The sequence below is a fragment of the Camarhynchus parvulus genome, chromosome 2 (genome assembly GCF_901933205.1).
Source record: "Camarhynchus parvulus chromosome 2, STF_HiC, whole genome shotgun sequence".
Lineage (NCBI taxonomy): Eukaryota > Metazoa > Chordata > Aves > Passeriformes > Thraupidae > Camarhynchus > Camarhynchus parvulus.
In genome coordinates, this window is record NC_044572.1 from 19,958,527 (window position 1) to 19,974,784 (window position 16,258).

The 16,258-nt window shown below is 35.3% G+C and overlaps 1 protein-coding gene across 1 annotated transcript in view; it reads right to left on the minus strand.

The window, feature by feature from the left end:
* Positions 1-16,258, minus strand: part of ARL5B (ADP ribosylation factor like GTPase 5B) — a 17,265-nt gene continuing 1,007 nt past the window's right edge. Inside the window, exons 2-7 of the mRNA XM_030971535.1 lie at positions 9,663-9,723; positions 8,376-8,523; positions 6,666-6,749; positions 4,879-5,030; positions 2,943-2,982; positions 1-167 (exon numbers count right to left, since the gene is read on the minus strand). Coding sequence (XP_030827395.1) covers positions 93-167; positions 2,943-2,982; positions 4,879-5,030; positions 6,666-6,749; positions 8,376-8,523; positions 9,663-9,723 — 560 coding nt within the window. The 3' untranslated portion in view covers positions 1-92. The remainder of the gene's footprint in view (positions 168-2,942; positions 2,983-4,878; positions 5,031-6,665; positions 6,750-8,375; positions 8,524-9,662; positions 9,724-16,258) is intronic.

The window sequence follows — 16,258 nt, forward strand, 5'->3', positions numbered from 1 at the left end:
GTACTCACAAACAAAAACCCCATCCAACTTCGCAGAACAACTCAATTTTATTTTGATGACAAATATTTTGAGCAGCTGTGCCCAAGTCCTCTTCACCTTACTGCATGCAGTGTGTTTAAAGATCTGGAAAGAATCCCTGCTTTGGGGATCCTGAACCTCTTTGTCACCTAGACAAAAAGTAGAAAAACATAAACAAATAAAAAGCCATGTGCCAACCAATTTACAGCATAAATGGTATGTACAACATAAATGTGCATAGGACAGACACCATAAATTCTTGAACTTAAGGTGATTAACATTGTTCTTTGTGAACAGCATATTAAACACAGAATACTGTTAAAGTGCAAAACTACTGCAAGATATTTACTACATTCAAATTAGCAAATACAGTGCGGTATTTGGCAATGCAAAGACACACACAGTATTTATTCCAAGGCAACCTTTAAAAAAATTATGATCAAATCACTTTTAGTTTAACAGGCTCCGAAGTCATTAAAAATAGGGCCCCCAAAATTCCATACCAAGGCATTTTCCCCCCAAAAATAATAATAGTAAAAAAAATACAGCAATAGTGCTGTGAACAAACCAATATTATCAATGGAAAACTGTTGCAGAAAATGAAGTTGTTAGGTGATAAAAATCATAGCATTTGCTAGGAATGCTTTATTCTGTAAAGATACTCAAAGGTCTTGAGTGCTAACATATTAAAAGAAAACATCCATTATTCTGATATTCTAATGTCTACAACCAGATCATTTCCTTCTAATCAAAGCTATATGTATTACCTCAGGTAAGACTGGATTTAGTAAACAAACTATAGATTTACAAATGGTTTTAGCTAGAAAGCATTAAATACAAAATCATACCTTCAGGAAAAAAAAAAACAACCAAAGGGCAATAAAACCAGCTAGTGCTCTCTTTAAGTATTCAGGACTACATTCTGAATGATATCATTTCAGTTTGCAATTTAAATTTATTTTCAGGTTTATTTTTAAGTCACCAAACAAGAAACATCATTCATACTATCATTTCATTTTTTTTTCCTTTATAATTTGCTTCCCTAAGAGCAAAACAAATCTTATTTTCACACATTAAAACAGCTGATCATCACAGCAAGCAGCTTTAATATCGGATTTTAACCATGCCTTACATTAATCTTTTTTTTTATACACTACATTTCGCTGACTTTAATTATTTTCTGAACATTTTGACTTGACACTCAATGTAGTCCTAAATGTGACTTTTTCTAACTGGCAATAATACACAACTTCATTCAACCAATCACTGTTTCCACATGTATTCAAAGTCTTTCAACACTTATAACAATATATTTGCTGATACTTTTAAAATTTCATTAAGTTTTATTTAAATAAAATGGAAGCAAATTGAAATTTACAAAGCTTAAAATTTTATTAAAGAAAACTCAGTGTGCTTAAATTTTCAAAACAAGATTAAACAAAAACATTTTGTCATCAAAGGCCTACAGTCAGTTTGCAAAACAGTTCAGGTAACCAAACTCCATGTGGCTTTTAGGAATGCAGAAGTGCAGAATGGTGCCTCTGGAAAACCTGCCAAGCATTTAGATAGGCTGGGTACCTGACTGCTGCCGGGACTTTGCTAGGAACTGGGTGTCCACTATCGGTTTTGATTTGTTGGTTTGTTTTTTTTTTTTTATCCTCATGTGGGGTTTTTGAGGGGACTGATGGTTAGGTTTATTTGATACTTTATGTTCTCAGTTAACTATATATCTTTAGATTATCTTTAGATTTAACTTAATTCCCTTCAAATTGAATTAACAGTTACTGGGTCCGCTCTTTCACCACCTGTTTTTCAAATTTCAGGTGAAGGAATCTAACTCAAACAGTGTCAAAAGTTCTCTGCTTGTGCAAATAAGACCAAAAACAAAAATGAAGGCAAAATAATTTCTTTGTAACAGAGTCTGAAAACATGTATGATAGTAATGTCAAGATTAGCTTCACTCTGAAGTCTACAGATACAGCACCATGGTTTTGTTTTGTTTATAGATTTGGCTTCCCTTTTGATTTTGTATTCATTTAGAAAACAGCACTCTCACTAAAAGGTGAGGAAGGCTCATGTATATAGAATTTAAAATTTTAACAGAATATAGGAAGTCTACACATAACACTGGCTGCTGTGATGTCATTTATCTTTGAAAAGGTATTCAAGTTCTAAATGACTACACCAGCACTTAGTAATAATATTTTTATGCACTGTACAGAGATGCACCTTCAAGTAGAAGAATATAAGAATGTCCTAGAACTACATACCAGAGAAACTGAGACTGAAACAGATTTTTAAGGCAGAAGTTCCATTGTATATCAGATTGAAAGCCACCACAATATTAACTATAACTAGTTCATTAAGCACTTAAAAATTTGCATTCGTAACTATTAATTCTTGTGCTGACTAGAACTCTACTAATATTCCAGGAAGTCCAGCTGGAGATATGGTTATCCTTTGAGGTTAAAGCTATGGCAGAGTAAAGTTAACCTAAACGCTACTTTTAATTATTAAATAAAATGTGCTCATTTATGTTAGTAAGTTATACAACTATTTAGAAAGAGGAAATATGAAATATTGACAATGACAAAAGAGATTTTAAAAAGCTATCCTTGAAAAAGTTAGAATTCATATTCAGAGGAATTTCAATGCTTAAAAACAGATTCACATATGTTCATCCAGTTGAAGATTAGTGTATTAAAAAAAGTTAAGAAAATATTTTTGTGTTTCAGTTCAACTGCGCTTGATTCAAGCACAGCTTAGAGGTTGGCTGATATAAATTAAATATTGGTCACTGCCTCAGCGGCCAAAAGTACAGAAAAATGTACATGTTCACAGGATAAATAGAAGTCTCTTCTTTTGGAGGAATAACAAAAAAAAAAAAAAAAAAAAAAAAAAGGCAAAAAAAAAAGCTATCTCACTCCAATACGGGAGGTCATCCACTCCAAGCCTTGGCATAATCTGAAAGATAAGAGATGTTATACTTGGTACAAGTTCTATTCCAGCATCTTGAAGGTATTTTCTACTTGTTTTTATGTGTAAAAACAGCTGCTTAAAATAAATTAAATCAACTGAAATGAGATTGAAAGCTGAAGAGAGTAACCAGTGTTTTAAACTAAGTCTACTTAGGCTTTAGCCACATGAAAATGGTCAAGCATTCTATATTATTGAAGCTTGGCAGTACTTCAAATTTTTTTCTTCCTGTAAACCTAAAAGACATTATCCTTAAATGCTTACTTGCAAGTACATGAAAAGAAAAAAGTTTTTCTTGCTCTACAGAAAGCTAGACCTTTATATACTAATATTAAAAGATAAAGGGCAGGTTATCCAGACTAAAGTGTTTCATGAAAAGACAGTATATCAAAATTACATTACAAAATTAAAAGTGTGTTTATATTGAATACTAAGACTGCATGGGATCTAATCTGCTTCCTAACTCAATTTGCATCTCTATTTAAAAGTCTTCCATTTTAGAAGACAGATTTTTCCCTTGATTTTCCAGGGATCTAGTTACCTAATTTATATCCCTTTGAGCTTTACCTTTGTCCAGTAAATCAGTGTTTAGCTATCCAAGAATGCTAGCTTCACTCACATCAAGTTGATCCCCCCAGATTCTTGTCAGATTTTCTCAAGGAAGACTCAGCTCAGCTATTTAACTCTGGGAATGTTTTTTCTAAGCTCATCTCACTACTGTCATAGTTTAAAGTATTCTAAATATTCATTGCTTTTTGTTTTACAATACGAAGGAAGCAGCCTAGGATGGCCACTGTTTCTAAACTAAACCTCATTTTTATTAATTATTATTTTCCTTCAAATGTCAACTTGGTTGAAGATCTTAGTTAGTCCATAAACTGTGTACTCAAAAGTGACTTTAGCAAAACTGGTAGAAGGAAAGTAGAGTTAACTCTTAGAACAAAATAATACAACCACCGCATAAAAAACCCCCCACTTGGTTCTCACTAACACAATCCACCCTAGGGAAGTTAATGCCACCATTCACCCTACAAGACATCTCCATGACATTAGACAATACTTCATGCTAGAAAGTGAGGTAGTTGCTCTCACTTCCTAAATACCCAGCTGGATTCACTATTTTTGATGTCACAAGACCACAGTATTGTAAAGATTGTACAACACAGCTAAAAAAAATCCTAAAAACCACAATGAAAAACCAAAATGAAAAATCAGTACATTTCACACCATACAAGCAAGACATTATCCAACTTGTTAGAAGGTATCAATTTTTTTTTTATATTTACAGACTAAGGATCTAAGGCTAGCCCAGCATTCCATTTTAGTAATTGTTAGCATAAGGTATGCAAATTTCAAATTTAGCTACATTAGCCAGATATAAACAAAGTTTAATATTGGTAAAAATTTGTTTTATGACAGATCTATGTAACTTTTCATCAAAAATTAAGTTTCAATGCTAATCAAAAAAACCAACCAACCAAAAAAACCCTGAACACCTCAACCTCCCAGCTTAGAAGCTTTCTGTAGTTTAGAATATAAAGGAAGAGAACAGTAGCTTATTTCTCCAAATACAGAAAGACACACAAGAGTAAGAGAGTAGCACAGAGAGAGTAGACAGCTATGTCAACAGCTACATATTAGGTGGAGGGGTGGTGTTTGGTTTTTGGTTTGGAGTTTTTAACAACAAAAGGAAGATGTTCATATGAATTTGGAGCATGAGCTATGAAAAAAACCCACAAGGTTCAATTACAAAAAAGAAAAATTCAAAATGTCCCTCTGACAGCAAAGTTCAGAACTTTCAGAAAATCCACTTTGGTGTCAGCAGGCTTCTAAATCAGTATTCTCGTCGACCAGGAATTGCCCTAGTAAGCAGTAAGCACTTACCCCTCTCCTGTCAAAGCACAGCAGGACTGGATGTGCCACGGGTGATCCTTTATGGAGCTGAGGGTGAGGTACGCGGATATCTCGGCAGCCGTCATGCAGCCTTTCATGTCCTGCTTGTTCGCAAAGATGAGAACCGCAGCCTTCCGTAAATCCTGGGAATGATTCACAGGACTCAGACAGTTATTACACAGAGATAACAGGCTATTGTGCTAACTTCATTTGTTAAAAGAACTGTATCCAAGCTAATCAACAATTACACTAGAGCATGGAGTTTTAACTGTCTTACTACATGAAATATTTGTTACAGTAAGACTAAAAAACTAATTTATTCCGAAGTGCTTACCACCACAGAGAATCAAATTGTTTAGTGTTGACCACATGTTCATACATAACTAATGAAAGTCTTGTCAAAATACATTTTATAATGCTGCAAACCACGCGGCCAGCGGAATTATTTCTGGTTAAACACTGCAAGTCCTACAATAAATACTATTCAAATGGAAAAGCCTGCTAGATATCATTCCCTTGAAATTCCTTCAACTTCATTAAAGAAGTTCTGTATTGATTAAAGCAGTAATAATTTAAGAAAGCTTTCTGAATTCCTAAAAGTCTAACCTTAGTGTTCCAGAAAGGGAGTTTTAATAATGCTGCATCAGCTTTAATAACTAACTAAAATAGTTTTGTTTCAGCATGGAATTTAGCATTCAAAACAGATGAGAACTAGAATGTATGGCTTTAAAACAGCAGAAGGGTAAACAAATCTAACACTCAGGAAGCTGACAGTTGTAACTAAAAGTGTTCAATACACTTCAATGCATGTTAAATTTTGAGAGTATTTTTGCACCAGGAGAAAAAAAAACCAGAAAACAACAAAGCTTTATGATCTACAGCTGAAAATTCAACCCTACAAGTAGCCCAGTCTAGGCCTACCAACTGATTTCAAGAGATGGTAGATCACAATTTCTTAAGAGTTTGAGACTGGAAATCAAAAAACTACATGAGAAATCTTCAGGACAAGAAGTAATTTTTCCACCTTTTTTGGTAGTGAATTTACTAGACCCAAACTACAACTAATATTAAAACTGCAAAGCAAAAACTCACTTATGTGAAACACAACAAGTCTCTCAGAGAAGTTAACAGGATTACTTGCACTGTACTAAATCCTTTTCTTTCAAAAATGGAGAATATTTAGATTTAAAACAACCTCAATTCAGCTTCAGAGTGATCACAAAAGGTTTTAACATATTTTACCTAAGCAAATGTACAAGTTAATTTAGGATGTTTGAGTGAGTTGACTCAAGTCCCTAGGACAACATATAATAAAAATACAAACAAATAATTCTGAAGGAAATTGAACTGAAATTAATTTTCCCATAGCATGATATATACTCCTTAATTTCAAGGAATAGGATTAGAACAAAGAAAAAAGTAGGCAATTTCATTTCTCTAAAATAAAAACTAAAAAAAAAAGTTTCTTGAAATTTCAGCCATTTAACTGAACTAGTCAGTGGTAAAGGACAACAATAACCAGTTACATTAATATGAAGCATAACATATAAGTTCAAAATTTGCAAAGTAAAGACTGATTTGATTACAATCAAACAAGTCCTATTAGAAGGGTGCTTCATAATAATTTTTCTCCTTATTTATAACTTATATGGTTTAAAAATGTGATCAACATGAATGCACACTTTTTTTTTCTGACGGTATTATTTTTGTTAACATAGGAAACATGAAATGTTATTTAACTGTTCTCAACAAAACCGTTATCTCAATCCCCCCCATACCTCATGAGCCAGCATTCTATAAAGTTCTTCCTTTGTAATAGAAAGTCGCTCTCTATCGATGCTGTCAACAACCAGAATGATGAACTAGGGAAAAACACCAATAGTATAATATGTAAATAAAAACTCCAAATTACAGAAAGCACAATTTCAAGAGACCACTACCACTAGTCTTCCTACAGAAGAGACAGACACTTTCAGAGGACATCAGAAAAGAGAAAGTGACAAAAGAGAGAAAAGTGAGTAGTAAAAAGGGAGAATTAGAAATCACTGCTATAACTCTCCAACATATTCTCCAAATCACTTTCCCTTATAAAATTAAAGTGATTCATTAGCCACTAAAAATGACCACAAAGTATGAAAACCTGAGTCAATTTAATGCTGCTGTGACTTTGAGATGCCTAGCAGATGAGGTGGAACAGTAATAGAATTATTCATATGAGGGAGGCTAGGATTAGCATAGTAAACAGATCTCTTTTCTTCCTCAACTGCTTCCAGCAGACAAAGCTTCTAAGTAAAGGGAAAGTTCTTCTTTCCAAATCTACAAGGCACTGGATTTCAAACACTTGCTGCTAGACAGAAGACGAAGAACATCCCAAAAGTATCAGAAAAATAATATACGCATCTCTCCAGATTCCAAAACCAGATACTCAAGGGATAAATGTCAAGAACTTATTGCTCTATACTAGATAATACTGGTAGAAGTCTCTTTATCTTCATGTGTTTCTTAGATGTAGCTGCACTTTTCCAGATAACATAAAAAATTAGTCTGAGGGTTGAGATGTCATGATCAGGTTTACAGTAGATCAAGGATGGATCACTGATCTCACCTCTCTTCAAGAGCATAGGAAAAGATATAGAAAAAGGAAGAGATAAAAAATCTAATTTTACAAGAGGATGGAATACTTATATAATGAGTAATATCTACAAGAGTTCTCTGCTTTTAGTAGAAATGGTAAGAAAGAAAGTCTAGAATATTTTACATCAGCGTAGATGTCTCAAAAAGAGTCCTCAGTGATTATATGTGCCTTTTTGTACTGATAACCTCTTGGCCTCAAAAAGACTGTCACAAAAAAACAAACCCCACAAGTCAACTGTTGCTGAATTCTTCTCCAACCTTTCCAGCAACAGCAGCTCTGCCAGTACCTCACGAGTAGTGCACAGCAAGGCTTTCCTTCCTCCTCTGGATAAAAGCTATGAGCTGATGAGCTGTTTAAATACTGCTGCCTAGGCTTAGAGAAAGTTTCATTCCTTTATTCCTTATTCCTTCATTCCTCATTTCCTCCTAATTATCATTATTTCAAAACCATTTCAGACTGGATGTACAGAAGTCCAGTTGACCACTGCAAATCATCACAAAATTTCCAAGTTACACTTCAAAATTTTCTTTTTAATCTACTTAAAAAAAGCAAGCAAAAAATCTGACCTAAAATGCCTTTCATTATCATTTGATTACCTGGGAAAAATCTAACTTCACAGTTTATAGCATAGCTCAACATTACAGTAAAGTATACAGAAAAAATACTTCAAATATCACCAGCAAAATGGCTGCATACCAGAGATACCTCACACTTTTTGAATTTATTCTCCCTCATTAGAATGTAAAAACAATACAGCTGCAATCTCTACAAAAGTCTACAAATATTCCTAATAAATAAATATAATTTCAAACAAACTTATTCAATTTGCAGATTTCAAATCATCTTCTCATACCTCTGTGTTTGAATAATAGGTATTCCACGATGACCGTAATGATTCTTGCCCTCCAATATCCCACATTAAGAAATGAGTGTTTTTCACCACTATTTCTTCTACATTGCTTCCTATGGTTGGAGAAGTATGAACCACTTCATTCATTAAGCTAAAGGAAACAATATCACACCACAAAAACCAGTCAGCAAAATCCACAAGGCTTGTTAGAGCTCATTATCACAGTTTTTTTGTAGAAAAGTAAATATTTGTAACAGACAAAAAATATTTAAAAATCAGGCATATTTTAAAAAAGCTATACATTTGAACTTTAGAAAGCAGTGACTGTAGTCATGCTTTAAGAAATCAGCAAGGAAAAAGAAGCACATAAAAGGCATAACAAATGGTTAAGTGTTATAGGAGGACTGTCTTTCTAAAGGGCATTAACAGACATTAAAATGCACTTGTTTTAAAGCAGGAGCTGCCATTCTAAAGATGCCATATACAAAACCACTAAACTGTGCAAAATAAAAATTGGAATATAATTTTATCAAAGCACTCTACTTAGTAACTAGATATTAAATCTCTAAGGACTGTGTGGTTACACAGCTGAAGATTTCTCAGTTCTACCTTTAAGCTTGCTCAAAACGCTTACAAATAGAAAGTCTTTTTGGAAAACATTCTATGCTGCTTCAATATCCAAATATACGGATATTAATTTATCTATACTCTCCTCCTTTTCCACAATTACAATAGTAATTATGGTCATAACAACACTCTTGAATTTATTATGGATATTCTTGTAATGCTGTCAAGATTTGGGTGCATTGATGCTATTGAAAATGAGTAAGGTAGGACCTGGGAAAGCTGAAATATTATTTTTAGGAATTCCCTATCACAAATTTTAAGACACTGGAATTGAGAAACATTTGGAAACCTTTTTAGATTTTTGAAGTGTGGCTAGAATTTCCATTAATTTAATAATCGTGTTCTTTTCTGCAGTTACTGGAAACAGGATTATTTTTACGAATACAAATTCAGACAGGCTTTCATGGGAAAAAAAAATCACAGTTCACTTTCTGCTTGGATGTACAAATTTGTTGTTCAATTAATAGTTCAGTTTTAAAGCACAGCAGTTCCTTCACTTATCCTTTAAACATTTACTCTGTTTAGAACAACTCATACCATTAATGTACAAAGTGTGATCTAGAACCCCAAAGATTACACCAGGTTACAAAGCTGAATTTTCAAAGATTTGACAGTGACAAGTAATGAAATGCAAACAGAAAAACAATTAGTTCATATACTTACAACTGGTAAAGAATAGTAGTCTTTCCAGCATTATCAAGTCCCACTATGATTACTTTGTGCTCTGCATATTAGAAAATAAAAAAAAAGAAAAGAAAAAAGAAGAAGACGACAAAAATAAATTAGTGGAAACAGCAATAATTATAATTCTGGTTAATCACTCTCCCTTACTGAAGAAAGCAACTGCTTGTTTCTTTTATATCACCACCTTACACAGATTAGTGACAACCTCAGGACAGAAAAAAAGCCAAACAAACCCTCATCTTCTCTTGAGACTCCAGTCTAAGGAAAAGCCAGAACTGGAAATCTAATAAAGGTATGGTTACTAACGATTACTTCATCTACAACATCTAGGTTTAGAAAGAAAAGTACAATGAAAAAATATAATCCATAGCAGTGTATCATGCTAAGAATACCAGCAATATCCAAAGACTGCAAAAGGTATTACCCTGACATTCAAGGATCAGGAAGAACCATTTAAGGTACCACCATTATTCGCACAGTAAATTCTAAGAGGAAACTGTATTTTGAATAGGTCACAGATTCTAATTTTGCAACTTTTGAACTGAGAAATCACAGAATGATAGAATGGTCAAGCCTGGAAGCCACTTCTGGAGGTCATCTGGTTGAACCTCTTTGCTGAACCAGGCCCACAGAGCCAGTGGCATAGGACTATGTCCAGGTGGGTTTTTAATATATCCAAGATGGAAACTCCACAGCCTCTACAGACAGCGTTCAGTCACCCTCACAGTGAAAAAGTGTTTCCTGATGTTCAGAGGGGACTTGTGTGTTTCAGTTTGTGCCCACTGCCCAGCCCTGTGACAAGTCTGGCTCTGCCCCCTTTGCACCTCTTTTTCTCATATGTGAGATGCTCCAGTCCCTCATCACCCATCACTGGACTCTGCCCAGTATGTCCACGACTCTCCTGTACTGAGGAGCCCAGAACTGGACATGGTACTCCAGGTGAGGCCGCATCAGTGCTGAGCAGAAAGGAGAAATCACGTGCCCCAACCTGCTGAGAAGTCCAACATACAAAACAGTGATCTTGCAACTGCTGCAATACTGTTTGTTTCCAGGCACAGGAGAGACAAAACAGAAATCAACCAAACAAACAAAATCAGTAAAACAGTCCTCCAGAATTTATATGCTTCTCTGTAAATAATTCATCTTAAAATTTCAAATCCAGTATCACAGTCGCTTAGAATGGTGGTTCTTTTGCTACATGTGTGAAGCTACAGCATACTGATCCAATTACTGACAAAAATAAGCAAACCACTTGAGAGTGAAATTTGCAAATGGATACATAAAAATTCTGTGAACAAGCTCACTTTTAAAGAGATAATATTTACAGTTCTAGGGCACGTATTTCAAAGCAAAACATGGTTCACTGTTTAAAGATTTCCTACAAAATACCACACTTGATCTACAGGATCAAACAAGTTAGTAGATCAGAAGATCTATTGAAAGTATGAAATTGATGTTTTTCCCCCAAAAGTAGGTGGTTTAAGGAAAAATTAAAGCATTTTGGTTAAAAATCTATTTATATATAGCAACCTAGGTCTTTTTATACTGAATATTACTGGAATAAAACATTTTCTTGTTGGGAACTTTTTTAAGTTTTGCTGTGCAATAGGATCATAACAGATGGTAAAATGTATTTCCCTGTGCCAGTTCCCCTACTACTACATCCTGTAAACACATGCTAAGAAAAGAACATTTCTTGACTGTAAATGCAGGAGTACTTTTAGCTCCACTAACAGCAGCATCAGTAATTAATAACCTTTCCCAATACATAAACAGTATGAAATTCTCTCTACTTTCAATGCTAATAAATCGTGCCTAGTAGCTTGACTATCCATCTCTTCTTCAAATATAATTAAATGTAGAGAGCTTTCAAAGGTCCAAACACAGAAATGCCCTCCCATTTTTTTCAAACCAAACATGTTGTCAACTATTGCCAGGAAGATGATTCTACTTTTGCAGTGTTCTGTTTAAGTTATTTCAAACAAAGAAAAGAAATTCCAGTCAGGCATTACTCTGCTCTTTCATCTTCTTATCAGAACACGCCATCTTAGGCATGAATGATTGGAGTGTTGGATGATACAACATCACACTAAGTAATGAAGAAAAGAACTCCATTGAGATGGCTGCTTTTGAAAGCCACTGGAGTGTGAATGGGCCAACACTAACTGGGAAAAAAAAGGCACAGCTTATCTGTGTTACTTCATAGTCAAATGGTGCTTCATACAGTGATTGAATAAGCACTGACAATAAACAGTCACACAAGTGTTAATTAATAGGGATCTTGGCATGAAAACACTAAGATGAAATCATGGGTAGTTCATACAAGTACCAGATTCCAGAACTATAGTAATGGAAACTCTTCACTTACAAACATATTCAAAAGTTGAATTGCTGTCTAGTTTGATGAAAACAAAAATACACGCATAGATGTGCATTAGAGGAAAAACATGTGAGCTTAAAAACTACCAAACCAAGACAGAACAGAATTTTAGCATGACAGCTACTTGTTTACAAGAGTAACTAGGAGAAGACAGATGCCACATTTAGGAGGAAGGACAATTACTGGGTAAATCATAGGCAGTGATTTCTTTGTGCTCTGTACTTACAGACTAACCCAAGTTTCTCCCTTTCACTGGTTGGTATTCAAACTCAGTTTAGGTTGTATTTATGAATATCTTCCCAGTCCACCATGTTCTTGGCAAAACAAGAAGAAAATCCGTAACAAAGTTGAGAGAGCAGAAGAGTCTTTATTAATCACGTAGGAAGAGGGAGGGAAGATGGGGAAGTAGACGAAGTAGGCATATGCAGGGGGAAAAAAGAAAAGACAGTATTAGACTACTCCTTGAAAGAATCCAAGGACTTCTTGGTTTCATCAACCATTTCTAGCACACTGTTTAAAAAAATTGATATGTAATATGGTTTAAATGTGGTAGTTTAGTATTACAAAAACACAGGACAGTGAAGATTATCTTCTGGCAGATGTTAGAAGAAAGACATAATATGCTCTTTTCTTCCTTACTCATCCATATTTCTCTATGATAAAAGAGCCCAAAACTGAAGATTCAATTCTCCCAACATGCCTATTTCTCTACTTTGCAAAAGATAAAAAAACTCTAAGTACTTTAATGGTGAGACTTCTAACATATTTGGAAGAAATGACTACTGAATGAGTACCAATAGCTTTCAAGCTGTGAAACAAAATGCTCATCTGGTTCCAAAGAGCAACAACCTTGGAGGCCTCAGAGTTGAAGGCAGAATGCAGACAGAAGTTTGCTAGAAAGAAGGCAGGAGGAATAGCATAATTCTGGAAGTCAAAGAAGTTTCAACACTAAGACTCATTCTGCACACTAACAGCTAACTTAGAGTCTTCTCTTAAGCACAAAAGAACTATTAAAATACATTTTGTATCCCCAGACTTGATTACAAGGAAGTAGAGAAGCTGTCAATAACTTTCAGTAGTCAGAGGAACCAAAAACCATTTGGTTTTTCACATAATGGTCTCTCCTAACCCGACTGGGAACTGACGGAAAGGCTAAGTGAAATAAACTGTGGACTTACAGAAGTTCAATCATCTTGAATTAGAGCTTACCATTACTTTTCTTAAAGCAACTTTTTAATAACTGTAGCAATTATTCAGAGCAACCTGTAAGATGCTGAATAATTACCATTCCAAAACTAAGTAAACCCCAGATTTGTGAGCTTCTCAAAGAACTCTATACACCACATAAAAAAAATAAGGTCTGGATAACAGTCATTTATCTTTACCAGGGTTGCTGACATTCACTTCTATTTTTAACCCACAGTTTAATTAAGAGCTATCTTGGTAATATTGATGAAATGATAAGTCAAGCAAGTTTTACTCAGACATGCATTAACACAGGCACTAACTTAATGGCTCCACCACCTATCCACACTACTACAGGCTGCTTACAAGAATGTGCCACTTGACTACTGAATCACAGCTTCAGCATTTTTGGAACTTCAGCAGGTCATTTCTGGAGTCTGATTTTTTTAAAACTTCTGAAAGTAAGTTACCAACAAAAGTAAGTTCAACTGAACTTATGTAATTTAGCAACTAGACTTTCAACAGCTGCAGAGAATGATATTTTAAATAAAACAATTCTTGAGTAATGTTTTTTTCTCAATTAAAAAAAAAGGGAAAAAATTATCATGAAGCCATTATAAAGTCACCTAGAAAAATGACAAAAGTCTATTTTAAAGCCAACTGTTTATTTTATGAGTAAAAGTATCTCTATTTCAGTTCACATCGTTCAATTACTACTTGATTATGAGACAATATATATTGAGAGCTGAAAGACTTAGACACACCTCATCCCCCATGCTCTACTTGATGGAACACAGGTGGAACTTTCAAATCTTTTCTTAGCTTCACTTTTCCTTTTGCCAAGTGCTGCAGGTTATCACACAACTCGCACCAGCCATGAGAACTGATACCATGATCCTCACAGAGCAGACCCTATTTGCCTCTTTGGAATACTCCCTCTGTACAGCCAAAATCAGTGCGTTAGTTACTCTGCTAGTCTGCTCAACAAAGCAACTTCATAGGACAGCCTGTGAATTCTACAAGGAACTATCAAGATTTGATGTAACTAGAAGAGCAACCAAAATCAACTCAGAAATTACTATGCTTTATTATTAGTAACGATATTACTTAGAGAACACAGCTGTGTTGTGGGAGAATAATTTCCCATTAGATCAAAAATTTATGTTTGAAGCAAATTTTCTAGAATGAAATTTCAGTTTTAGCCATGAAAAGAAACTCACTTTCTTTTCTGTGATTACACAAGAAGAGGAGACCAAAAAAAACCCCAAAAAAACCAACCCAAATCAAAGCAAAAACGAAACAAAAGACAAATCCAGCACTAAACCAGGATCAGGACACACCCTAAAGTCTCTTATTGGGATAAATGCCAAAGAGTAAATATTTCACGATATTATCTCATCCATTTCACTGTGAGACTAATATTTCATTAACCATTTAAATATATGAATGTATTAGGTTTCAATGTGAGATTTTGATAGTGTAGAGGGCTACACAGTGTTTTCTGACGAACTCCTAGAAACTTCTCCAATGTGTATCCAGCCAATGCCAGCCAAGGCCACCAGCAACAGGTGGAATGCCTCTGGGATAACATATTTAAGATGAGAAAAAGTTATTGCACAGGAGAAATTAAGGACAGAGAAAAGAGTAGTGAGAATATGTGAGAGAAACAACTCTGCTGACTCCAAGGTTGGTGCAGGTGCCAGGGATCCACCTGCAGCCCATGGAGGACCCCATGCTAGAGCAGGTAGATCCCAAAGGCAGCTGTGACCCACTGGACACTCAACTTGGAGCAGGCTCCTGGCAACAACCTGTGGAGAGGCCACTCTGGAACAGGTTTGCTGGCAGGTTGGTAACCTTGTGGGGGATCTACACTGGAATGGAAAGGACTGTGCCTCGTGAAATGGACTCATGCTGGAACAGTTAGTGAAGAACTGCAGACCTTGGGAAGAACACACATTGGAGAAGCCCACGGAGGACTGTCTCCCATCCCATGGGAGAGATGCCACACTGGAACAGGGGACGCAGTCCCCTCCATAAGGAAGACAGTGTCAGAGACAATATGTGATGAACTGACCACAGCCCACGTTCCCTGCTCCCTCCTGCAGGGAGGTGGCAGAGAACCAAAAATAAAGCTAATCCTAGGAAAAAAAAAGAGGGAGGAGTGGGGAGCAGGTGTTCAAAAGATCTGGTTTTATTTCTCACTAACTTGTTTTGGTTCGATTGGTAATGAATTCTAATAATTTCACAAATTGAGTCTGTTTTGCCCATGATGGGAACTGGAGCCTTTTGCTGTATTTTGTCTCCCCCTGTCCAGCCGAGGAGGGGAGTCATAGAGCTGCTTTGGGGGCATCTGGCATCCAGCCAGGGTCACTCACAATGAAGAATAACTTTTCTTCCAGGAAATAATATACAATAACCAAGGCAATGTGTTTTCCTCAAGATAAATACTGACATCCTAATCTGCTATAGAGGCAAATACTAAATGACACCAGTTATCTGCTGATCACTTCCCTGCTTATAGATCTCTTTGGAGTCTTTGGAATACTTCATGAAAGAAAAGGAGATGAAGATTGCACTACTTGATGAAAATAAAAAAAGGTATTTAATATTTTTTTCTGGAGGATAGGGGAAACACTGGATCTTGCCAAATAGGTTTGACAGTTTGGGAAAAAAAGAAATTAGCAACAAATTCATAAGACTTCAGGAATTATGTGGTAGGATGGTGTATGCATGCGAAAAATCAATGATCTGGGATTGGATCCCAATCCCATCCCATGAAAGACAGTTTGATACACAGATGTTAATGTGCACACACACTGAGACTCTGGTATGTACAGAATTAGACTGGGTTATGTGCAATCACAGGCAGAAAACTATTAAAGTACACCAGGTGGATCTGCCTCCAAAAACTTGCAACAGAGCACTGCACAAAAAAGGCTTATCTGCATTTCAGTAACTTTAAAGTGGAAATGAGGTACACATTTGGAAATCTGATGACAGAACAATTAAT